The sequence below is a fragment of the Poromitra crassiceps genome (genome assembly GCF_964638095.1).
Source record: "Poromitra crassiceps genome assembly, chromosome: 21".
NCBI lineage: Eukaryota > Metazoa > Chordata > Actinopteri > Beryciformes > Melamphaidae > Poromitra > Poromitra crassiceps.
The window spans coordinates 17,864,361-17,889,819 of record NC_139638.1 but is presented as its reverse complement, the minus strand read 5'-3'; the positions used below and the strand labels follow the sequence as shown (position 1 = coordinate 17,889,819).

Sequence of the window (25,459 nt, the reverse complement as noted above, 5' to 3'; positions counted from 1 at the left end):
TTGGCTTCATTCATTTGGTTTATATTAGTTGTTATGTATATTATATTGCGGATGAGGAATGGTGAAATTCTATTCTCTATCAGTGAGTAACATGATATTCTCAACATACATATAAATTGAGGGGTCTAAGTAGGCTGACATTCATCCTACAGTGGCAGTGAGTTGATTAGTAGTCAACATGAATGCATTAAGTGACGGGAGCATTATTTGATAGGATGTTACTGGACTATCAAATTATGCTACCCCTGAAATATTGATTTAAAATTGATAAAATGGGATGTTGAGTATTTGATCCATCAAAATACACTACCCATGACATAAATTTCATTACACTTTTTGAACATTATACAAGAAAGAGAAGAAAACACTTACTTTACGGCTTTATTTGATATAGCCTACAAAGGTAGAAAACCATTAAGTAGCATTTTTTGATAGGGTAGCGCGAATCGATAGACAGACCCTATCGGTTTATGCGGCGGTAGCATTTTTCGACAAAGCAGCAAAAATCGACGTTACACCGGCTAATACGGGACTGTTGGCAACCCTAAGTGTCTGTGAGAACAAAACTGCTGCCTACCCACAGTAGGGGTACGTTGAGGTAAGATATTGTGTGTGTGTGTGAGTGTGAGTGCGTGTGTGTGTGTGTGTGTGTGTGTGTGTGTGTGTGTGTGTGTGTGTGTGTGTGTGTGTGTGTGTGTGTGTGTGTGTGTGTGTGTGTGTGAGAGGTGTTGCCGTCAGGCAGAAGGTACAGGTCACCAAACTGTCAGCTGAACAGGTATACATCTTTTGTTTCACTGTCAATCAAACTACTTCACAGTAAGAGATGATGTAGAGCAGGCACATCCAAAGTCCGGCCCGGGGGCCTTTTGCCGCCCGCGGACTAATTCTAAACGGCCCGAGGCTTGTCTCTCAAAATACTACTGTATACTATGTGGCCCTCCACGCAGTATTGGTCATTAATTGATTAACCGTTAATCAAGCAAAGTTCACTTTGCATTTTTTCCATTAACCTAACCATGACAGCACTTTTCTTTTTGTAACCCATGTGATGCACAACCACATTCGGTAATCCCCCCCCCCCCCCTCCCGCCCCGGGCATGATCTAATCTGGCCCCATTCAAACAGGTATTGATCAGCCAGAAGGTTATGAGGTCAAATCTAGCACAAATGAAAGTCACTCTATGGGTTGAAGCAGGGATAACCCAGACCCCCAAACCCTACACACCATGGTGGTCCGATTCAGAGAGACTGCATGACAGGTCTTGCATCAGGCCTTTAAGTTTGGCATAGTCCAAATTCAGACATATGACGAAATGGAATCATTTTGTGATACCAAGACTCGGAGAGAGGAATCCCATTGAAATGAACTTTAAAGTCAAACTCCACCCTTACTGTATATTGTTACATATCATCACATCAGTGTATTCAGAAGATATGTTCTGATGAAACATTGTAACCTTTTTGGGTACTCACTTTCCCTCAACTTCTACTGATTTACTTCCTACATTTCCCAGAATGCAGTTCGACATCCCCCAGAGAACGGATGTGAAGTTACTTGATACTATTCGATGACTACTTTCCCACCTTCTATAACTTCTTGCAAAGCAAACAAGTAAAAGCACACTAATGACATTAATGTTTGCCTTTGTTAACTAATCAAAAGTTGTTATTTTACTTCATTTCATTCTATACTGTATATATACTGCATCTCTGTGCAAGAGCTTGTGATGTTTATGACTCATGTAATAAATGGAAATTGAAAGACTGGGAAAAAAGTTTGTGTGGTGGTCCCAGCGTCTGTTAACTTCTTGTGTGAAATAATGTATGAAATAATACGTTTAACAATTCACCAGCTTGCTCGAGAGCCCCTGGATCCCCCTCAAGGACTGCAGGACCTCACGTTGAGAACCACTGCCATAGGTGAGTAGATGATTGTTAGAACCACTGCCATAGGTGAGTAGATGATTGTTAGATGGGTAAGTCTGAAACCTCTTTTTGCTGGCCCAGTGAGAATGATTTTAGCGCAATATTATCAGTGTGGCCGAACTCAACTTGGGAGATTGACAGGGAAGACAGATGAAAAGCTTCATCTCTATCTGCTTGCTAAACGTCCTTCCTCAATATTTACACACTGAAACGTTTGAGGAGTTAATACATTTTAAATCTTGTGTTTGCATTCATTCCCCACTGTACCTGCAATATGATACTGTCTGTTGGTCAATACTCTGTATGTGTGTCTCATTGGTCACTCTGTTTTGTTTGCATGGATTTGTACTGAACTGTTTGTGACTGCAGCTGTTTGTAGTACTTTTGCCCAAGACATTTCCCCTCGGCGACAATAGTTGATCTCATCTTATCATCATCACTGATGACATCACTCACTGATCATCACCTCACAATTGACATATCACTGATGACATCATGACTGATTGACATCACTGATGACAGCACTCACTGATGACATCAGAATTGCTCCAGTGCCATCACTGAAGACAGTGCCGGTGACACACCATTGCTGGAGTGACATCACTGATGACATCACTGAGTGCGGTTACACAAACTACCGGTAAGTAACAGTCATACACATACTGTACATTCAGGCCTCGTCAATGGGTCAGCATGGGGGAAACCCTCCCATTCGCCCCATTCAGCATAGTTAGCATTTAGCTGCTAGCCCAGCCCAGGCAGACAGGAGTGGGGATTCAACCCCCGCAGTAAACGCACATCTGAACAGACATCTATGTACCTGCTCTTGAATCCTCAATCCTGTAGTGTAGAGCCACAGAACCTTCCTTTGGTGAGTCAGCCCATTGAGATATGGGGTTTTTCCCCCCACCGTCCACCATTCGTCCTACTGACAATGATACCGGAAGTACCGTTTTGTGGGCCTTCCCACACAGGCCGACTGTATAGCCTCTGCAGGGAAGGATCATTAGTGTATGGTCATAAATCACTGATGTCACTTATGCACTGATGACATAAAAAATTGCTTGAGTTTATTGTGAAGGGTTGATGCTAGAATAGATCGGCCGGGGGGACCTAACCCAGCCTCTGACCCTAACCCCAACCAATCATCACATCCCCATGCCTAAACCCAACCCCTAAACCCAATCAATCATCACTCCTCATGTCCCTCCGCCTGATCCATTCTAGCATCGACCCTTTGTATTGTGAAGGGCTGTGTATGAAGTGGACATTTAATGTGAAGGCTGTGTGCGTAGAATATATGTAAAATATTACTGTAGCGCCCCCTATGGGCAGACTTTATGGCATGGCCACTAGTGGCCAAGGCGTCTATAAGCGGGCTGTCTGTCTGTCTAATAGTCTATTCCCCCAAAGAATGCAAGAAAGTGGTCATGTCGCTGAAAGAAAGTGGCAAGGTCGCCAATGATGTCATACATGGCCACTAGGGGCCGAGTGGCCAGCTCTCTTGATGTCATACGTAGCCACTAGGGGCCGAGTGATCCGGTCACCGATGTCATACGTGGCCACAAGTCCTCAAGAAAGTGGCCAGGTCGCTGAAAGAAAGTGCCCAGGGCGCCAAAAGAATGTGGCTAGGTCGCCGATGTCATACAGTTCTATGTCCCTACTGTCACGGTCACCCTTGCTGATGGATTGGTGCAATCGGCTAGTTCGCGACGCTTAGTGGCTTTGAAGCGACTTTCTGCTGGGCCAGAGCCACGTACAACGGCTTGTTAGCTACAATGATCCCGTTCATTTCTGTTACCGCTTTGTTGGCCTCCTCTGGAGACGAGAAGCAGACGAAACCAAAGCCTTTGCTGCACCCGCCCTCCATCATGACCTCGGCACTGGTTATGGTGCCGAATGGCCTGAACTCCCGTCGCAGGCGTTCATCGTCAATTCCATCGTCCAGATTCTTCACGTACAAGCAGTTGACACACTGGTAGCGTTCTTTGCGAGGTTTGAAGCGACCCACGAATACCTTTCGGTCATTGAGCAACATGCCGTTCATCTTCTCGATGGCCCGTTCGGCCGCCTCCTGAGTCTCAAAGTGCACATAGCCGTAGCCTTTAGAGCCGTTCTCGTCACAGACCAACTTGCACGAGCGGATGTTGCCAAACGCGGAGAAGGTGTCCGATAGGGCCTTGTTGCTGATGGACTTGTCGAGATTCTTGATGAAGATGTTTCCCACGCCGCGGTACCACCGGATGTGCATGGGACGCCCCTTGATCACGTCAAAGTTCATGGTGTCCAGCGCACGCTCGGCATCGGCTGGCTTTTCAAAGTTGACGAATGCGTATCCGAGGGAACACCGCGTGATGGGGTCTCTGCAGACCCGAGTGGAGACGATCGCTCCGGCAGGTCTGAACTTCTTGTACAGCATGGCTTCGGTCACATCTTGATGCAGATTCTTCACGTACAAGCAGTTGACGCGGTAGCGTTCTTTGCGAGGTTTGAAGAGTCCCACGAATACCTTTTGTTCATTGAGCAACATGCCGTTCATCTTCTCAATGGCCTGTTCGGCTGCCTCCTGAGTCTCAAAGTGCACATAGCCGTAGCCTTTGGAGCCGTTCTCGTCACACACCAACTTGCACGAGCGGATGTTGCCAAACGCGGAGAAGGTGTCCGATAGGGCCTTGTTGTCGATGGACTTGTCCAGATTCCTGATGAAGATGTTGCCCACGCCGCGGTACCACCGGATGTGCATAGCCTGCCCCTTGATCACGTCAAAGTTCATGGTGTCCAGTGCACGCTCAGCATGGGCTGACTGTTCAAAGTTGACGAATGCGTATCCGAGGGAACTCCGTGTGATGTGGTCTCTGCAGACCCGAGTGGAGAGGATCGCTCCGGCGGGTCTGAACTTCTTGTACAGCATGGCTTCAGTCACATCTTGATGCAGATTGCCCACGTACAGTGAGGCCATAGGGTAACTGGAAGCACTGGCATTATTAATCTTTGGGGTTTGGGGCTTGGGGTTCATTTTCGCTCCTGGGAAATTAACCGGCCCTACTTATAGCCTCAGGAGGGAAGTATTTTATGATATCACAATGTCTATGTATGATGTCACTCACAATGTCCATGGCATTATCAGTGTCTGTCATAAAGCACTGACGATGTCACTTATACATAAACATTGTGACATCAGTGACTAAGCAACATCATCAGTGATTTATGACATCAGTAATGTCCCAATGTCAACGAGGCACGGTGGAACGCCACCCGCCTTGCCTCGCCGTGACCCACAATCTTTTGAGATGCCTGAGTTGCTGTTGTTTATGGCATCCCACCCACACGCACATTGATGTCATCAGTGATGTCTTCTTCTGTGGTGTTTTATGGCAGTTGGCGTCCTTTATGTTGCATTACTGCCTCCTTCTGGATCCATCCATCCACTCTTTCCCCACATTCGGTGAAACCCGATCCCCCCATCAGTGATGTCACTCAAACAATTGTGATATTAGCAGTGGGAGTGGGTGATGACAACACTCAATGATGTCACTCGAGCAATTGTGATGTCATCAGTGAGTGATACTCAAGCATTTGTGATCACATCAGTGAGTGATGTCATCACCAGTGATGATACAGTAACTATAAATTCTGCACGATTTGCGCGCTCAGTAAACTATGTTATAACTGTTCGAGTGACATCACTTGAGCAACTCAGACGGTGTGTGTATCCTTGTGTGTATTATCGGGCTGAGCATGCTCAGTTGACATCAGTCGCCTGTGACATCATCAGTGATGTCACATTGTTACATCATCGGCGCAATTGCTCGACAGTTAGTGATGTCACTCGGGCAACTCGAGCGGTGTATGTGTCTGTGTGTGACATCATCACTGATGACATCACTCACGGATTTGGTTTGGTTTGGTTTATTTGGCATTCAAGGCAATTACAATACACATAAAACAACAGCTAACGTTAACGTCATTGACTGTATGTTAACGCTAAACAAATCTGCTGCCTCCTCCCCACGTTTGGTTTAACGTAACACCAGCTCAGACTTTCCCCTAATCTCAGAAACCTTGCGGGACATGTATTGCAACATTTATTTTGGTGCTGGCGTCCATGGCTAGGCTACAGACTGGCTACTACTGGGAGACATGGCAGCTGCCTGTGTTTGGTGCCTCCGCTAAATAGTCCGTGCGGAAACGAAGCGAGAGAGACAGGTTCTTCTCCTTCCAGCGCTGTCTGCGCCTCACGGGAGTTTTAAACTGACGAACTGTTGTGAAACAAAACACTCGGTGTAGTGGAGCCTCTGCGGTTATATAACCGTGACGTTTTAAATCGCGGTTAATAGTCAAACCGGTTAACCCCTGCATCCCTAGTCATCAGTCTTGATTAGATCTCGAGGTACCCGATTTGCACCGAGATTGAAACACTAGTGTCATGTCAGTATCTCAACGAGTGTGAATTCACTATATGCCAGGCAGCATGTGTTACTGATGACATCATCTGGCTGCCTGGCAAAAATATTGCCTATTTTCAATAATAGGCTAAAAAAGGAAAGGAATCTGTTTATTTTATCATCTGGGCTTTTTACACACACACACACACACACACACACACACCACACACACACACTGGGGGATTAACATTGCTTCTACATTTAAAAAAATCATTGGTGTGACATCATCAGCGACCTGGCCACTTTCTTTTGTGGGGAAATAGAACTGTATGAGATCATCAGCCACTGGCCACTTATGGAAGAACGCAAAGGAATGAAGCATGGTACAAGGATGGAGGAAATAAAGTGAACTGGGCAACAACAACCTGGAAACGCCGAGTCTCATTTCATGAATTTGAGATGGTGTTCTTGGAGGATCTTGGCGGAGGACTTGGCGTCATAAAACAGCTCATTTATCTCCTCTACCTGCACTCTCTCCACACCCTGTTTTCCCTGGACACGCCCCAGCAGACTGGCGGGGGTCAGCAGCTGCAGGGCATACCTGAGGGTGGTCTTGGTGGCAATCTCTCCCAGGTGAGAAAGAGCCTCCTCGCTGACACTGATCCCCTCAGTCTGAGCGCGGATCTTGATGATCTGCCTCATCTCCTGTGGTGTGTACAGCATGGTGCGGATGATCATGACTCTGTCCAGCAGGTCCAAAGGAATCCCGTGGGGAGAGCTGATGTCCTCTGTTCCCCTGATGAGGCAGTTTCCCCTGTTGGAGGCAAACACCACGATGGGGGCGATGGTGCTCTCCAGGGCTCGGTGGAGGTAGGTGAAGCACTCGATGTCCAGCATGTGCACCTCGTCCACTAACAGCACGCCGGGAACGAGCTCGGCGGCGCCCATGTCGATGTAGCGGTTCACCACCTTGTTGATCTCGGCACGCAGCTTGTCTGTGATCTCCGTCTTCTTGGGCTTCATCAGCTGTCCCATTATGGAGTGGAGGTCCTGGCCTCCCTGCGGTCTGGTGTTTGCAACATCTAGATCGTGCAGTGTGACATCTTGGACCATCTCTTTCTTCTTATGGACGTCACCTTTGGGCAGCGGCACGTACTCCTCTGCCTCCAGGTCAAACTCTGTGGCAAACGTGTCACAGCGACCTTGTCTTTTGACAGCTCCACTGTTGGCTTCAATGTAGATGACGTCTCCCACTGCCACACGCTCCTTCTGAAAGCTCTCGTAAATACTGGGATCCAACTTGAGCTGCTTGGTGCCTTTGACAGTCTTCAGGCCGATGATAAGGTGCCTGATGGTTTTTCCACAGCCGCCCACGGGATTGTCCGTCTCGCAGGGGGTCAGCTCTGTCACCTCTCCTTCAAACACCTCCTTTGTCTCCTTGATACGCAATCCGATGGCCCTCCTGAAATTCTCCATCAGTACTTCTGTTTTCTTAATCTCAGACGAGTAGACTTCACTGCCTACCATGGGGCAGAACGGTACTTTGTTGCCCAACTCCTGTGCCATCGCCAAGGCTAGGGCCGTCTTTCCTGTGCCGGGGGGCCCAGCCAGTAGAACCGCCCTCCCTGCCATCTTCTTTGAGCGGATCAACTCAACGATGATGCCGCACGCCTCTCTAGCGGCCTCCTGTCCGACGAGACCAGATGCTGTCTGCTTAGCATTCCCGGCCTCGTCAAGCCCGAGTCCTCTCACATGACTATGAGATGCGATCCGCTGAGTTTTGGTGGTGCTTTTCACCTCCTCGATCTTCATGGATGGTCGTGCTGTGTTTTCTAAGTATAATACTACTTATTCTCACTGCCACATGACGTACCGATGACCACACTGATGACATCACCGATGACATCACAACTGCTCGACTTGACATTACTGATGATGATCCGATGAGGACCGTCGCATTTTCACTAGTATGGCGACGACAAAGGTTCCGGAGGTTCGAGACACCACGCGGATCGAGAGGATCGGTGCGCATTCTCACATTCGTGGCCTTGGCTTGGATGACGCTTTGGAGCCAAGACAGGTGTCCGAAGGGATGGTCGGCCAGCTGGCCTCCCGTCGTGCAGCGGGCATCATCCTGGAGATGATCAAAGATGGCCACATCGCCGGCAGGGCTGTGTTGATAGCTGGCCAACCGGGCACAGGAAAGACCGCCATCGCTATGGGTATTGCCCAGTCTCTTGGCCTCGATACGCCCTTCACAGCGATGTCTGGGAGTGAGATCTTCTCCCTGGAGATGAGCAAGACCGAGGCACTCAGCCAAGCTTTCAGAAAAGCCATCGGAGTGAGAATCAAAGAGGAGACGGAGATGATTGAAGGCGAGGTGGTGGAGATCCAGATTGATAGGCCAGCAGCCTCTGGGACGGGTGCCAAGGTGGTGGGCAAGCTGACTCTAAAGACCACCGAGATGGAAACGGTCTACGACTTGGGCAACAAGATGATCGAGAGTCTCGGTAAAGAGAAGGTTCAAGCAGGGGATGTCATCACCATCGACAAAGCCACCGGGAAGATCAGCAAGCTGGGCCGTGCCTTCGCCAGAGCCAGAGACTACGATGCCATGGGAGCTCAGACGCAGTTTGTGCAGTGTCCAGAGGGGGAGCTGCAAAAGAGGAAAGAGGTGGTGCACACGGTGTCCCTCCATGAGATCGATGTCATCAACAGCCGCACGCAGGGCTTCCTGGCCCTCTTCTCCGGCGACACCGGAGAGATCAAGTCTGAAGTCCGCGAGCAGATCAACGCTAAAGTGTCCGAGTGGAGGGAGGAGGGCAAGGCGGACATCATTCCCGGGGTGTTATTTATTGACGAGGTCCATATGCTGGACATGGAGTGCTTCTCCTTCCTGAACCGCGCCTTGGAGAGCGACTTATCCCCGGTTCTCATCATGGCCACCAACAGAGGCATCACGCGTATCCGCGGCACAAACTACCAGAGTCCCCACGGCATCCCCATCGACCTGCTGGACCGCCTGCTCATCGTCGCCACCTCGCCCTACACCGAGAGAGAGACCAGGCAGATCCTCAAGATCCGCTGTGAGGAGGAGGACGTGGAGCTCAGCGAGGAGGCTCACGTGGTCCTGACCCGCATCGGCCTGGAGACCTCGCTGCGCTACGCCATCCAGCTGATCAGCACCGCCGGCTTGGTGTGTCGCAAACGCAGGGGGACAGAGGTGCAGGTGGAGGACATTAAAAGGGTTTACTCTCTGTTCCTGGACCAAGCCAGATCCTCTCAGTACATGAAGGAGTATCAGGATTCCTTCCTCTTTAACGAAAGGCAAGCATCTCAGATGGACACCTCCAAATGATTTTTTTTCCTGTCATGTTTTTTTAGGTTGTCACTGGTTTGACTCGATTAGAAGATGGTTGGCATTTTCAGCTTTCATCCTTTCTAAGGTAGGCTACCTTTATTTTGATACTGTCTCCACTCTGGTTGTGCTTTTCATTATTACGCGTGGGGAGAGAGCTAGAGCGGACAGTGCTGGGGCATTGGCAGAGATGGGAAGTAACTAAGTAGAAATACTTCATTACTGTACTTGTTGTACTACAACCTCGTTTGGTCTGGACTTTAGGACTTTTCAGTTTTATCCGAACCAGAAGAGCCCAGGGACCTAGCCGGACCCAGAAGCCCAGAATCTGCTCCGGAGGCCGGCCGGCCTGGTGTTGATGCGAAGCCTTTTAAACACTCAGAGTACACTTCATAAATGCTGGCATTCTTTGTTCAGCTTTGAGTTTGGATGGCAGTAGCCTATATTGTAGTCATAAAATGCCGTTTTGCCATTTCCAAAGTGATGTGAGTCAACCTCCGAAATGCAGTTTCAAATAGCAAAGGAAATAACGTTACTGTTACGTTAATGTTCTTGTTTAATTGTTATTTGGTCTATTTCTGTAATAACTTACGCTTACGACTGTAAACTCTACAAACCTTAACGTTACTGCTCGTTGCTTCGGGAGCCAGCCACCTTTATGTGTATATATATACATTATATGTATATATATATATGTATATGTATATATATATATATATATATATATATATATATATATATATATATATATATATATATATATATATAGATATAGATATGTATATGTATATGTATATGTATGTATATATATATATAATATGTATAAATATATAATAGTAGAAAATCCCTTGGTTCGTATGCCTAACCCAGAAGAGGGCGTGACTTTGGCACTATATGTGGGGTTGTATATTTAATAATATCTCATTGGTGCACAATTGATGGTTTCTCATATGTGTCCGTGTTTGACATTAGAGAACGTAAGGTGATCTTGCATCAGTTCTTTCAGTAATATTGACTTTTAGAACAGACATGTATCATGTCCAGACCTTTGGCCATGGTCTATATGAGATTGACACCTCAACATTAAATGAAGATGTATTGAATTTCCACTTCCTGTTCAGGCACATACATAGTACCTTTGTTTACCACTGAGTGGCACTGATGCATAGGGTGTAGAGCAGAATCAAACTGCAAGAAAGGTGAAAAATCAACAAGAGCTTCTGTAGCAAGAACAAAGTTAACGGGAGTGTCATTCATAGAAATAAGTGAAATAAGTCATTAAAAAAAATGAGCACATGTTTTGTTTGTTTCTGTGTTCTCCTGAAAGCGTATGCTAAAAAGATTCAGTGTGGAGAGAGAGCGGCAGCAGTTCAGTCCAGTCAGCCCCAACAACAGCTTCACTCCTCCTCTCTGAGCACATCTGCTGCTGTGGAGAAGATGGGACGCTGATCCAGCAGGGACCAACATTCCATGCCATGGAGATCTGACTTTTAGCGAGCATGGCTGGCTGCATCAAAGCGCGGTGAGAGAGAAGGAGAAAGGGGGAAACTATCTATCTGGAGAGTATTCTACAAGTCTATCTGATCTCAGTTTTGAGTTACGGCTCGCTCTTAAAAAGTTGGGGTGATGTTGTCCCAGTGCCGGTGCAGGCAGGCCCTGCTTGGTGTGGAGCTGGGCATGCTGGTGCTGGTCCTGGTGGCCCGCGGTGCCGGACAGATCCAAGACAGGAGGGAGGCAGGCTCTTCCTGCTACGGAGGATTTGACCTTTACTTTGTTCTGGACAAGTGAGTTTTCCACTCTTATGACAGACAGCCATTTGAAGCATATATGTTTGTTTCTAAAAGAAGACACAGGTGCAAGTATCATTCAAGTTGAGAGTATGAGTATGATCTGACTGAGAGTTAATTGCATATATATATATATATATATATATATATATATATATATATAGATATATATATATATATATATATATATATATATATATATATATATATATATATATATATATATATATATATAGATATATATATAGTTTTGCCAAAACAAAGCTCAAGTCGAGTCACAGATTCAGCTAATGGGGCATTTTTCTATGTTTAAAGATGTCACCTGTGCTAAGGTGACCAGATTTCTGAAATGAAAATCGGGGACATTTTCAGTTCTGCAGTCAGTATATCATTAAAATAATCCAATGTTATTATCTATGAAATAAAAAGGGGGACAATTGTGGTTTCATGTATTTTGACGATGGTACTATAATAAACTATGGGGCAGGCTGACTGATGTCCCTCCAAAATAGCACATTAAGACCTCGAGGAACACCATAGAAAGATTCATGCTCTGATTTCATATCAAAAACGTTTGACATTTGGAGATTGCACTAAATGAATAATATCTGTAGCATGGTTGGGACCAATGGAGGCTGTAGGTCTTCTAGTTATATGATATAAGTTCTTCACTATACTTTTTAAAATTAGCCCACTATAGAGCCTCTGGAAGACAGTAATGTCGGCTGTGGACGAGGAGTAGACAATCGGGGACATTTTCGATTTTCGGGGACAGCTGTCAGCTGGGGACAGGTCACCAAAAACGGGTACTGTCCCCAGAAATGGGGGACGTCTGGTCACCCTAACCTGTGCAGCTCTTGTAGCATGTGATGCATTAGACAGATATCATGTGCTAAAAGTGTAATGATAAAAGTAAGCGGAAGATTAAAAAACAAAGCATTCATAGAAGAGAAACACTTTCAGTCGCCCATCAAACGCATCTCACTGACAGGATGGACAGGAATGCTGTGTTGGTGACATGTGGAGGATCTTATGAGTGACAGTTTCAATTTTCTTTTGAAACATGGATTAAAGTAATGCAATAATAATCTGGCAATAATATGCCATTTTATTCAATAAACATTGATGCTTGTAGAGTCAAACCGCAGGGAGAATTGAACGCTTTGCTAACATGAGGGTTGAATTAGACCATGTTGTCATGAAGCTGATTTGAAGCTTTTGATCATGTGCATCATGCAGTACGCAGAGTGGCATTATTATTTATTTTGAATATACTCCATAAAAAACACACAAATCCAGTTGACCTAGATAAGGATGTGCCGACAATATATTTCCTCCATTTGGATTGTTTTCTCATGAGCCACGTGTCAGTGTGTTGTTGTTTCTTATAACCCCTACAGAAAAAACACATGAGGTTCACATGTGTGTCCAGTCCACATGTTCCACCCATGGTTTCATCACATGTGATCACGTGAAATTTCACATGTGAAAAATCACATGTGATCACATGTGATTTTGCACATGCGATCACATGTGATTTTGCACATGTGAAGTTCATGTCATTTTTCTGTAAGGGAATTGGGACTTGGGTCGTGTTGATGTTCGGTTGTTACTGACGTAGGATAAACATTGTAGTTTATCTAACGTACCCCTAGCTCTCTTGAAGAGCTGTGGATATATTGTTGAAACATAACATAACAGGTAGCTAGCTGCTTTCTGCAACTGAGATAGTATGAATAACTTTAAAAGCCGTGACTATTGACAGACATTTGTGTTGTTTACACAATTACAATAAGTGAATCTGCAGTGTGTTTACGTATTCGCGTGCCTTGATATATCGTGCACTGCAGGGTTTTGCTCTTGTCAAATCCTAGCCGTGATCCACTGACAGGAGCAAACCACATCTAGTCCCGACCTCAGCTCTGTATGCTTGTGTTTGTAGAACCCTTTCTCCATTAGAACCAGATGTTCCAAAGATGGTGAGTGTGTCTGTCTCTGCACTGGGACTGTATCACAGCAGCATCAATGGAAACATAAGAGAGGCAGTGCAGACAGAGAAGACTACGGTGGCGGCACGGTGGCTCAGTGGTTAGTACTGTTGCCTCACAGCAAGAAGGTCCCGGGTTCGAACCCCGGTCCGTCCCAGGTCCTTTCTGTGTGGAGTTTGCGTGTTCTCCCCGTGTTCGTGTGGGTTTTCTCCGGGTGCTCCGGTTCCTCCCACCATCAAAGACATGTATGTTAGGGTTAATACTCCTGTCAGTGCCCCTGACCAAGGCAATGGCAAAATAACTGGAATTGGTCCCCGGGCGCTGCACAGTGGCTGCCCACTGCTCCGAGTTCTAGGAAGGTTCCTAGTAGAGGATGGGTCAAATGCAGAGGATGAATTTCCCCATGGGGATAAATAAAGGATAACTTAACTTGACTATGAGAGGCTGTATAGGTTATGCATATTTACCTCACAATGCTCTTTAATTGCTGACATAAGTCGTAGATTTTGCGTGGATTCTTTTGTTCAATCTTTTGTTCATTCTGCACCTGCTGCAAAATCAGGTATTCAGGTAATCAGGCTGTTAAAATCAAAATCAGGTATTTAAGCTCATGCAAGCAAATAATGTGGCAGATCCACATCTACATGTAATCTACTAATTTTGATTACTGCTCTCCATCTTAACATTATTATTATTTGTTAAATAAGTTCAGGGAAGACATTTTCAAACTGACTAAAAGAAACAAAACACACAAGTGAAAACAACAAAACAGCATAATCATTCCAGACCCTCCTCACAAGAAAAACAACAACAACAACAACGACGACATATGTCTTAGGGTTGGGCGGTATGGTTGAAATCAATATCGCAATAATCATAATTAAGATTTTTCTCACTATCAATACCTATCATAATATGGTTCATCTATGCAAAATCAATTAAGTCATCAAATTAATGTTCATCTCTCATTGAACCAAATGGTCATGTTGGATGGGATTTCAAACAAAACAGAAATATTCAAATAATATTCTTATAAAGTTTTTAGGTAAGATTTGCTTGTCATCATCAATTCAGACAGCAGAAATGACTGTCATGATATAAAAGAATCTTCATATCATCACGATATGGTTCCATTGAAAGACGATAAGCGATAATATTGAATTATCGCCCAACTTACTAGGGCGGGTTTGCTTCTATGGTGGATTACATTTATGTAGATGTTGCTACAGTGAACTAATCCTTGATCATATATCATATAGCCTGATCTAGGCCTTCAGTGTTTGTAATAATAGTACAGTATCTTATCTTGTTGAATAGATACACTTGCAGTATTTCTATAGTCACATGTGTTTGTTTGTTTGTTTGTGTCCAACTGTTCTCAAAGGAGTCATGAAATTAAAGTGTGTATGTGAAGTGAGGCCATTGGTTTGCCATTGCGATCTTATTACATTTTCCACAATGAACAAGACTCTGAAATGTTGACCTTTGACCTTAACTGTCATCCCTGCAATCTTCTTCTTAGGTCTGGTAGTGTACAACATCACTGGAACGAGATCTTTTACTTTGTCGATCACCTGGCTCACAAGTTTATCAGGTAGGTGTGCACAGTGGCTGCCAAATTAAACACACATAACCTCCTTATTTTATAAAAGGGAGCAAGTGACCAATATCTGTTTCAAGTGGGCAATATCTGTTTGTTTAAATTTTTGTCCCACTGATGATGTCACAATGTCTGACATCATCAGTGCCATTATTGACCAAAATCATCTCATGACATCACTGACGATGTCACCGATACCCTAGCGATGTAAAAAGGTAATACAGTAATAATAGATCAAATAATGGAACGTAAAGAAAATGATTTTGGATTCAAATCTTATAAAACGTCTTATAAACCATCTCCACTGTCCTCTATTCCTCTCTCTAGTCCTCAGCTGCGGATGTCCTTTATTGTATTCTCAACAGAAGGCAGGATTCTCATGAAACTAACTGAAGACAGGTAATAAGAAAGTCACATAAAGAAAGTTACATTCAAAATGCTTTGATGATTTATTACCGATTTACTGCTTTTTTCCGCTGTGCCATTTTGTTGCGATCATATCCATTTTTGTTTCTAATGTTCTGAAATGTGTCGACGTATTTCAGAGAGAAAATTCGCGCTGGCCTTGAGGAGCTGGCCAGGGTGCAGCCAGGCGGAGACACCTTCATGGACAAAGGCCTCCAGAAAGTAAGTCATCTGTGAAGTCGATGTGAAAACGATCCTTCTTACCCAACAGTATGGCACCAAACCCCTTCAATGAAGTCAATTTAAATTTATAACTGTTGAAGTCAAAACCTACCAACCCCCTCCCCCCCTCTCTCTCTCTCCCTCTCTCTCTCTCTCTCTCTCTCTCTCTCAGGCCAGTGAACAAATATACTACGGGACTGGAGATGGTGAGTGGATTTTTTAATCATGCCAGACCTCAACTCAAACATATAGCAGAATCATATAAAGTAATAAACAACAAAACCACAGTGGTACTTTGCATCACATGACACTTATGTAAAACATATTTTTTTCTAAATGATCATATTTCATATTTAAAAAAATGCAATCACAGCAAGAATTAACTGAAAGAGAAGGCTTTAGTTTCATTGTTGAACAGCTGATATTATGTTCTGTTCATTTTCCTGTCAGGCTACCGGACAGCCAGTGTTATCATTGCCCTGACCGACGGTGAACTGAGGGAGAATCAGTTTGACCTGGCAGAAAGAGAGGTGAGATGAGAACCTATTTATTAATTGGGCACTACAATACAATTAATTTAGTGTTCAACATTTTAGTCATTCATCGATAGCGAGTTAATTTTTGATCACACCCGATTCCTTCCCAAAAGCCAATAATGGTGTTTTTCACTATTCGTCATCATAACATAATAAAACATTTTATATATTTTGTTGCCCCCGTCACTTGATATTACTATATCATAGTATTGCAGAACTTGATTTTTTGGGGGGGGGTCTTTTGCCTGATTTCAAATCAGGGAGGCAGAGCTCGCCAGTTGGGCGCAACCGTGTACTGTGTGGGAGTCAAAGACTTCAATGAAACCCAGGTAAATCAAACAATGAACTGACGAATGAAGAGATGAATGAACAAATGAAACGAGACAAATGAAGTGAATTGATTGGATGAATCGACCGATCGTTTGCATCTTCGACAGCTTTCGACAATAGCCGACAGCAAGGACCACGTCTTCCCCGTGAACGATGGCTTTCAGGCCCTGCAAGGCGTCATCGGCTCGGTGTGTGAACCTCTACAGATGATGTTACAAAAGGCCTATTTCAGATGTGTGTCCTCAGTTAGCCCGTCACCTTATTTAATGTGCCTTTTTATTGCCCGTCTCAGATCCTGAAGAGATCGTGTATTGAAATCCTCGCTGTGGAGCCGTCTAGCATCTGTGAAGGAGGTAAGAGAGGCACACACACCACAGGAGGAAAACACACAAAAACATAATATACTACATTGATACTGTAATACAGAGGTTCTCAAATGTTTTTCAGCCAAGGACCCCCTTACAAGATAGAAAATATACTGGGGGGACCCCCTCATTCTGATTTGTGATTTTGGGCTAAGCTTAATTGTTTCCATTTTAGATTTAAAGCATAACATATTTTTGTTGAGCTATGAAGCTTTTGGAACAACAACAAAAATTGAATTTTTATTTTCCTGAAAACTTTTTGCGGACCCCCTGGCAAAGTGCCACGGACCCCCATTTGAGAACCACTGCTGTAATACATCCAGACTTTTTTTATATATATTTTTTAAATGTTTTAATATACTCTATATTAAATATTGTTCCAATCATATTCCATTGATGAATATCTTGGTAACACTTTACAATAAGGGTTTAATGTGTAATAATGCTTAATAAGAATGAACTAACCCTTAGTCAATGCTTATTAAGGGTTAGTTAACCCTGACTAGTAACTAACCCTAAATAATTAATATTTAGTTAACATGAACACCATTAGTAAATGATTATTTATAGACACATTAGTTAACTGTTAATTATTATTAAGCATTAGCTAACCCCTAATTATTGTACCCTTATTGTAAAGTGTTACCAATATTTCAAATCTGTGATATAGTAACATTAAGTCCTTGCTATATCTATATCTCTTTTGAAATGACATACTACATAAGGAGAACATGTTTGATTGACTTTGTCTCATCACACTGTAGAATCCTTCCAGGTTGTGATCAAGGGGAATGGCTTCTTTCACGCCCGGGACGTTCAGAAGGTTCTCTGCAGCTTCCGTATCAACGACACAGTAACTCTGAGTGAGTACCCTCTCCTCACACTTAGTCCAACTGTCTGGTCCAACATTTAAAGTTATGACTTTTCTGGTGGTCTTTTCCACACAGACAGTGATTGGCTCAAATTATACAGTAGAAATGTCGATCTTATTTTGTTTGGTGTCTTTGTTTAAGCATCTTTACACTGACTTATATAAATATATTTTACTTATAAAATATAAGAAGTGCTCTTTGGCTCCACCAACCTGCCCTGCACCCCCTATTCACCTTATGCAGAAGAGACCGTATGGCTCGAGAGACTAACAGGAAGTGTAAACACAACCGGAATCTCCGATTGTATTTACACTTCCTGTGACTCATAAATGTAGTCTGACTCATAATGTGAGTCAAACTAGGTTTGACCAGGTGAGTCAGACTAGTTTGAGCAGGTAAAACAGCCGGCGTTTTTGAACAGGAAGTTGTGATACAATGGGTCAGGTGGGCGGGGCTGCGTAAGGTGAACACAACCCCCTCACCATCATCATCAGTGGCTGCTGGTCAGCTCAGATGGTGAAGAACTTCCAATATCTTAGAATCATCCTGGATAATAAACGTCCATTACATAGACCTCCTCTGTTGCTCCACCTGCTCCTGCACCACCTTCATAGCCGGCAACAAACCATACAGAACCAAGTAAGATCACTGGACTTTCCACTCCCAACCCAGACCTCAACAAAAACACTGTTGCTCGTAAACTACTCGCTGTAGCACGTGGTTCCTGATACACCCCCTCAAACCATGTTTCACCCTTCTCCCATCTGGATGCTGACCTGGGATCTGTGAAGGAGCTTGCTTCAGCAGAGGCTTTGTTCCCTCTGCCATCAATTCCCTGAGCAAACTGTCTCCAGAACATCACAGACCACTTTTCTCTTCGTATCTCTAGTGGCAACATGTCGACGTGTCTGTGTCCTGTGAAACTATTATGATGCCTGGTTCTTTGTTTGGTTCTGTAATAATTCTTTATTTTGCACGACTATGAAAGTGAAATGTCCTCTTGAAGAACAAAGTATCTCTAAATGGAGAAATAATGGGGATTAGAGTTTCATGCACGACATACATATTTCATCCACTTAGAAGATAACGACAGTTTTGCAGTCGGCACCCGAACACATTTGTCAGAACCGTCCAGCCATTATGAACAGTATAGAATAGCAGCCCGTTTTCAGCGTTCCACTCAGTAACCCACGGGCATCAGCGAGCCAAGTTTGTTTTGGCCACAAGAATGGGCGATGGGGGGGGGGGGGGGGGGGAGGATTTCTTTGTGGCTCACAATGATTTAAATCCCTGTCCTCCCCAAAAAACCATCAGCACCGGCGTCCTTCAGCTTTGGATCAGCTGCTAGAGCACTTAAGCCTTCTCAGATGTCTGAAGGGGGAATGTGGATCTCATCAGAACGGCAAGTTCTGTCTCTGCACACACGAGACACTCAACTCGGGCCAGCGTAAATAAACCACAATCGCCCTTCGTTTGCTGCATTTTCCATAAGGATAAGGAAGTCCAGGAATCTAATAACATAGAATATTTTTTGGGGTTGAGATTTCTGAAGGTTTATGGACGGGTAGAGAGAAAAAAAGTTGCACAAAAGTGTCCCTATATTGCATCACTTTGCTTTCTCTTTCACTATTAGACAATACACAAACGATGCAATTGAGTTACCTTGCAATCTACTCGATATGCACTAGGGCTGTGAATCTTCACTGGCCTCACGATTCGATTCGATTACGATTCAGAGGGCTACGATTCGATAACGATTATCGATGCATCTCGATGCATCTTAAATCGATGCATCACTTTTTTTCCCGAATACATGATTTTTTTTCTCACTTTCTTTTTTCTCACTGTGTGGCTACTTTTAAAATAAAAGTGCATTTAGAATTGCATTGTATTATGATCCATAATTAAAATAAACAACTGCATGTACTTCCATTATATTTTATTTGATTATATAATTATTATTATTATTATTTTTTTTAATAATTGATTTTTGATATTTGTGAATCGATGCAGAATCGTGCAGGTCCGCATCGCGATGCATCTTATAATCAATTATTTTTGACACCCCTAATATGCACTCAGTGTCACATGATTATGCACTTTAGTGTCACATGATTACGCACTTGAGTGTCACATGATTACAGTTTACCGTGATGCAAATGGTTTTCATTCGTCTTCATTCTAATCCCACAGTGAAAAGACCACTGGTGGTGCGAGACACCTACCTGCTGTGCCCAGCTCCTGTCTTAGAACAAGAGGGAACGTAAGTGACGACACTCATTGAATTGATATGTTTGTGGCTTTGTGTTCAGGTCACAATGTCAATTTGCTTCAAATATTGTCAGATTTAAATAAACCAATATTTTAATCTACAATATAGATGTGGATTAGCTGTAAAAAGATCAGAATAGAAAACAAAACAAACAACAGAAACATGACAACCTGGGTCTGCCTCGCCTGGCTCTGCCTCGCCTGGCTCTGCCTCGCCTGGGTCTGCCTCGCCTGGCTCTGCCTCGCCTGGGTCTGCCTCGCCTGGGTCTGCCTCGCCTGGCTCTGCCTCGCCTGGGTCTGCCTCGCCTGGCTCTGCCTCGCCTGATTTGAGCTTGATCGGCCATGAAAACTCTGATGCTGCAGCAGCTGAGCAGCATCCACAGTGTTTTTGGCATGATCATCTTGAGCTGCCAGCTTTACTGGATGGCCATTTCTGTTAACATACACACATGTTACATTTCTACTGAGGCCATTCTTGGTATGCTAACATCACTGTCTGTTTGTGTTCCACTGGCCCTGGTTCCCAATATCACTAATTCCATTAGTCTAATCAATTTTTACATTCTAATCTTGTAGGATTTCCACATAAATTACAAACAGCAAATACAATGTGTGTGTGTGTGTGTGTGTGTGTGTGTGTGTGTGTGTGTGTGTGTGTGTGTGTGTGTGTGTGTGTGTGTGTGCGTGCGTGCGTGCGTGCGTGCGTGAGTGAGTGAGTGAGTGAGTGAGAGAGAGAGAGAGTGCGTGCGTGCGTGCGTGCGTGCGTGTGTGTGCGTGAGTGAGTGAGTGAGAGAGTGCGTGCGTGCATGCGTGTGTGTGTGTGCGTGCGTGCGTGCGTGCGTGTGTGTGTGTGTGTGTGTGTGTGTGTGTGTGTGTGTGTGTGTGAGAGAGAGAGAGAGAGTGCATGCGTGCGTGTGTGTGTGTGCGTGCGTGTAAATATATATTATTTATTTAACGGATTGATGTGTTTAGCCTCTAGGTGTCCAAAGCCAAAGTGCTATCTGTGTTACTCAACACTCTGGTTCTCCCTAAAGCTCTGCCACGCTGCACGTCAGCATGAACAATGGCCTGAGTTTCATCTCCAGCTCCGTCACCATCACTGCAGTCAGCTGTGTAAGTAGGATCTGAAACAAACTGGACTCCATCACTCATAGCTTAGTGCTGAAAGTGTTCTAGATTCAAGATTCAATAAATGTATTGCCATGTCAACATAGTTGATAGGAATTTGTCTTGGTTCATTCTCAGACTTCAGTGCAGCAGCAGCACACCATATACAAACAATAACCTTTTAACACAAGAAAAGATAAACATTCAGGAACAGTATCCAGCAGCAACGTATTCAGCAGAAGTGCATACAGTTTAAAGTGCTATAGGTCAAACATAATCAATGAATCAGTGCAAGTTCAGATGTCTAATGGCTTGGAGGTAGGTGCTATCTCTGAAGCCAGATGTTTTGCTCTTGATGCTTCTGTATCTCCTACCAACCTCTCTTGACCAAACTGAGCACATTATTGGTCGGCTTTGGCTACTACTGGGTGCCAGATCGGTAGCGTCATTCGATCTATGACTGGTCAGAAGCCGACGATTCACTACTGTGCTAGAACCTGGTAGGTGACAAACTGACATCAAGTGTAGCTTAAGGAACTTTCCTGGACCAATCATTCCTCCCTTCTGGTGAAGCCAAGAGCGTTGATAACACATTGATATGCAGACACTTAAACCCTGTGTCCACATTGGCAAAATAGATGGTACCCATACAGGCCCGGCGCTAGGGGCGGGCCTGACCGGGCCGGGCCCCCCCATTCAACAAACTGGCCCCCCCATTCCAAAAAAAAAAAAAAATTTTTTTTTTTTTTTTTTTTGCTAAACGTTTTTCCGTTTTTCTGTTTTAAAGTTTAACATGGAATCTGGCTGTCATTAGGCATTGATTAACTGAATGCTATTGCTAACTGTTACTTTGAACATCCATTTGCAATGATTCTGGCTGGATATTAACTATTGTAAATTTGTCACAATGAATGCAATTTGTGCACAATGTGTAAATACACTTAATATTAATTGTTTAGGCCTAATTATTTGTAAAGTCACAACACATTAGAGATGTGTGTAGTTCTTCACAGATTTAGCCTCTTCATTTTGCTCTCAAATGCACCAGGTTGACGAATTTTACTTTAAAATGTACAAAATCTTCTTCCGGGGGAGAATCCCCCCGGACCCCCCTTGGGTAGCTTGGCCCCCCCAAGCTAGTGGCAGGCCCCCTCTGTAACTTGGGTCTGGAGCCGGGCCTGTACCCATACAGTGACAAGAGGCTTGGATGAAAGAAATGGTTGAAAGGAAATAATTGTTTGTATCCAAAACAAATGTGAACAAATCTTCTCGGTTTCTTTTGCATAAAGTCCACCACCTTTCTTGCTCCAAGATGAGGAAACTGTCACACTAGTCTGAGAAGTTCCTAGAACAGGGGTGGGCAATTATTTTTCATGGGGGGCCACATGAGAAACCCAGATTGTTGCCGGGGGCCGAACAAATATTGTCATGCCGTAACCCATGGATGGGTAACTTTGATGATAGAGAGGGCCACAAAAAATGTCCTCGCTACCAGGTTTTGCTGAGGGCCGAACGGCGCCAGCGCGAAAAATTTGGTGCATTTGAAGCCAGGTTTAGAGGAATAACTCATTTTAAATGAACAGTTGTGAAGTCATTATTCAGTCTTAACCACCAATATTTTATTCTTTTCTCACTCACTCCTATGTCACCACCTGCTCTCAGGGCTTGAAATTAATATGGCTGCTAGATTTTAAAGTTACCAGCCAATTAGAATTTCCACTAGCTGAAATGTTTTTCTTGAAATAAATCAGAATATGAGTTGGTTAATTTAAGCATAAGTATCAGTAAGTGGCCCGGGATGATCAAAGCCTGTGTTGAGGGTCAACCGAACAAAAATGCAGTCTTGAAGCTAAATAAATCCAAAACCAATGAGTTATTTGAGTTATTTAAATTTCTACTTCAATGTAGCCTTTTAGTCATAAAGATTATTGAAAGATATTCCATATTCCAGACTGAAATGCTATAACAGAAGTGGAGTATTGGCCAGAATATGACATGAACATTTGGACACTTATTCAGCGGGTATCTTGCATGTTGCGTTCAGGTGCACTGTGTGTGTATTTTTTTTTTTTTTTTTTTTTTTTTTTTTTGCAATTCCATCGCGGGCCACACAGGTGGCGCTCGCGGGCCGGGCCGTATTTTGCCCATGTATGTCCTAGAATGAAGAACAACGCAAATTATCCTTTGAATGCTGTTAAACAAGTCCTGAACTGTGTGCAGTTGGATATTGGACCATTCTTCAAGAAGGAAAACCTCCAGTTCTTTGAAGGGTGAAGGAGCGGAAATCTACAGTACGTCACAGTCGGCGCTGCAGAATTTCCCATAAAAGTACAAAGATGTTTAGATCTGCTGACTTGGCATTTGACTTTATTCTGGTCTTCATGAAAGACACTCTTGAATTTGTTTCTCAGTGTGTGTAAGGGAGGATTAACATTTAGGAATATAAATACAATGAACAGTATCTGACTGCACTGGTGTTCTGTGCCTGGTCATGGACCTCCTCATACTGCTTGGCCCTTATGGAACGGTAGGCAGGAAGTAGCGCTCTGCAGTAAGTAAACCTGGTGCCCCCGACGCCTCAATACACGCTCTAGCGACAGGTGCTAGACCCCATGGGATTTAGCCTCCTTGCTAGAGCGTCCGCCTCCCATGCCGTAGGTTCCCGGTTCAATCCCCAACTGCTGCGGGGAAGATTACACAATGTGGGTTACAATTATACAACCCTGCAGGCCAATTGTCAGATCTAGCTACAGTAGATAGCTGAAGCTGATCATACCATTATAGACCCACCGCCATGTTTAGTGGCAACAGCCACTCTGGATCTGCATTTCTCCAAATGCAAACTGCTCTGGATGTGCGGAAAGTGAGATATAACGTCAACAGGCCACAACACAATGCTCAGCGGTCCAGGTGCTGTGCTCCTTACACAGGTTATGCAAGTTGTGCACAGTTTTTGTTGCACAGAATCAGATTGTTGACAATGAGGCCATTTACACCTGGCGCTAACATGTGTTTTTTTTTTTTTTTTTTTATGCTTTATTTTCACTTTTCAATTTTGTGCATACAAATATATTCAAAGTGCATACAAGTGTGGTCAACTTAGATATAACATATAACAACGCCATGACAGCTATGGCAGACCAAAAAGAAAATAAGAAAATAAAAAATAATAAAAAATGGAAAAAAAAAAGACACAATAATCTCAAAATATAAATCCAAACACAATAAATCAATCAAACAAAAAGAAAAAAGAAAAGGGGAGGGGGAGAGAGGAAAAGGGAAGAGAGGGGAAGGGAAGAACACTGAGTCTCCAGTATGTTCGATTTCAGTTCAGTGAAGAACATGTGTTTTCTGTGATCAGATTGCAATCAGATTGTGTTTTATCACTTGAAATGGCAGGTGTAAACACCCCCAAAACGCATTGAAGAAGGATTGCAATCTGATCGGCCAAACCATCTCCGGAGGTAGTCAGGGATGCATTGTGTACACATTAAACACAAGTGTAAATGCAATGTGTCCTCTCAATCTGGATACACCAACTTTATGTGGATTGAGAGGATGACCATTTCTGCAATCTGATTTCAATCAGATTGCAGAAAATGCATGTTAACGCCAGGTGTAAATGGAATCAGGCTGAAGTGATAAAATACAATCAGATTGCAATCTGATGGCAGAAACCACATGTTAACGCCAGGTGTAAATGGCCTCAATGTGTCAGTTTTTGATTCAATTATGTGGTCATTTTAAGGCTGCAGTTTGACAGTCATGTTTAGCAATAATCCTGACAATGTGTTTTGTGTGATTTGAAGGATCAAATAAGATCAAATAAGGTTCCACTTATTGTGACAGTGTATCTGCATTCAGGCAGCAAGCATGTAGCCTCTTTGGAACTCAGACTGAGAAGTAAAAAAGAAAAAGAAAAATGCTACTAATAAGTGGCATAATATGACTTTACTATCTGCCCTTTGTGATTGTGATTTAGTTTTTTTTTATTTAACCTTTATTTAACCAGGTAGGTCAATTGAGAACCCAGTTCTCATTTACAATGACGACCTGGCCAAGAGGCAGCATAAAGGGCAAATAGAAAACTATTGGACATAAAGAAAAACATAGAAACAAATAATGCAATTATACACGTCATACCAATCCTAAAAGAGTAATATTTAAAATATTTACGGTGACATATTAAAAAGTAAAAACAATAAGGACATACATGAAGAAGCAGATGGCTAAAAGCAAGTGCAATGATCTTGTACTATTGATTGTAGTGAGTTTTTTGAAAGAGGAGAGCGGAATGAGTGAGTTCA

General features: G+C 43.7%; 1 protein-coding gene and 2 pseudogenes across 3 annotated transcripts in view; 1 reads left to right on the top strand and 2 right to left on the bottom strand.

Annotated features, from left to right (window-relative positions):
* Nucleotides 1-3,628: 3,628 nt before the first annotated feature.
* LOC310795312 (polyadenylate-binding protein 1 pseudogene) lies at nt 3,629-4,885 on the bottom strand (annotated as a pseudogene). Its single transcript has one exon. The product of its transcript is annotated as a polyadenylate-binding protein 1 pseudogene (transcript).
* Nucleotides 4,886-6,752: 1,867 nt separating this feature from the next.
* On the bottom strand, nt 6,753-8,123 carry LOC310795474 (ruvB-like 1 pseudogene; annotated as a pseudogene). Its single transcript has one exon. The product of its transcript is annotated as a ruvB-like 1 pseudogene (transcript).
* A 157-nt stretch (nt 8,124-8,280) lies between these two features.
* Nucleotides 8,281-25,459, top strand: part of LOC310795311 (uncharacterized protein) — a gene marked incomplete at both ends in the record, with an annotated part of 25,505 nt that continues 8,326 nt past the window's right edge. The window contains 14 exons of the mRNA XM_083657362.1: nt 8,281-9,638; nt 10,642-10,646; nt 11,288-11,453; nt 14,967-15,038; nt 15,372-15,443; nt 15,590-15,671; nt 15,844-15,877; nt 16,122-16,201; nt 16,468-16,536; nt 16,645-16,725; nt 16,830-16,890; nt 17,667-17,765; nt 19,968-20,037; nt 21,080-21,158. Of these exons, the coding sequence (XP_083513488.1) occupies nt 8,281-9,638; nt 10,642-10,646; nt 11,288-11,453; nt 14,967-15,038; nt 15,372-15,443; nt 15,590-15,671; nt 15,844-15,877; nt 16,122-16,201; nt 16,468-16,536; nt 16,645-16,725; nt 16,830-16,890; nt 17,667-17,765; nt 19,968-20,037; nt 21,080-21,158 (2,328 nt within the window). The remainder of the gene's footprint in view (nt 9,639-10,641; nt 10,647-11,287; nt 11,454-14,966; nt 15,039-15,371; nt 15,444-15,589; nt 15,672-15,843; nt 15,878-16,121; nt 16,202-16,467; nt 16,537-16,644; nt 16,726-16,829; nt 16,891-17,666; nt 17,766-19,967; nt 20,038-21,079; nt 21,159-25,459) is intronic.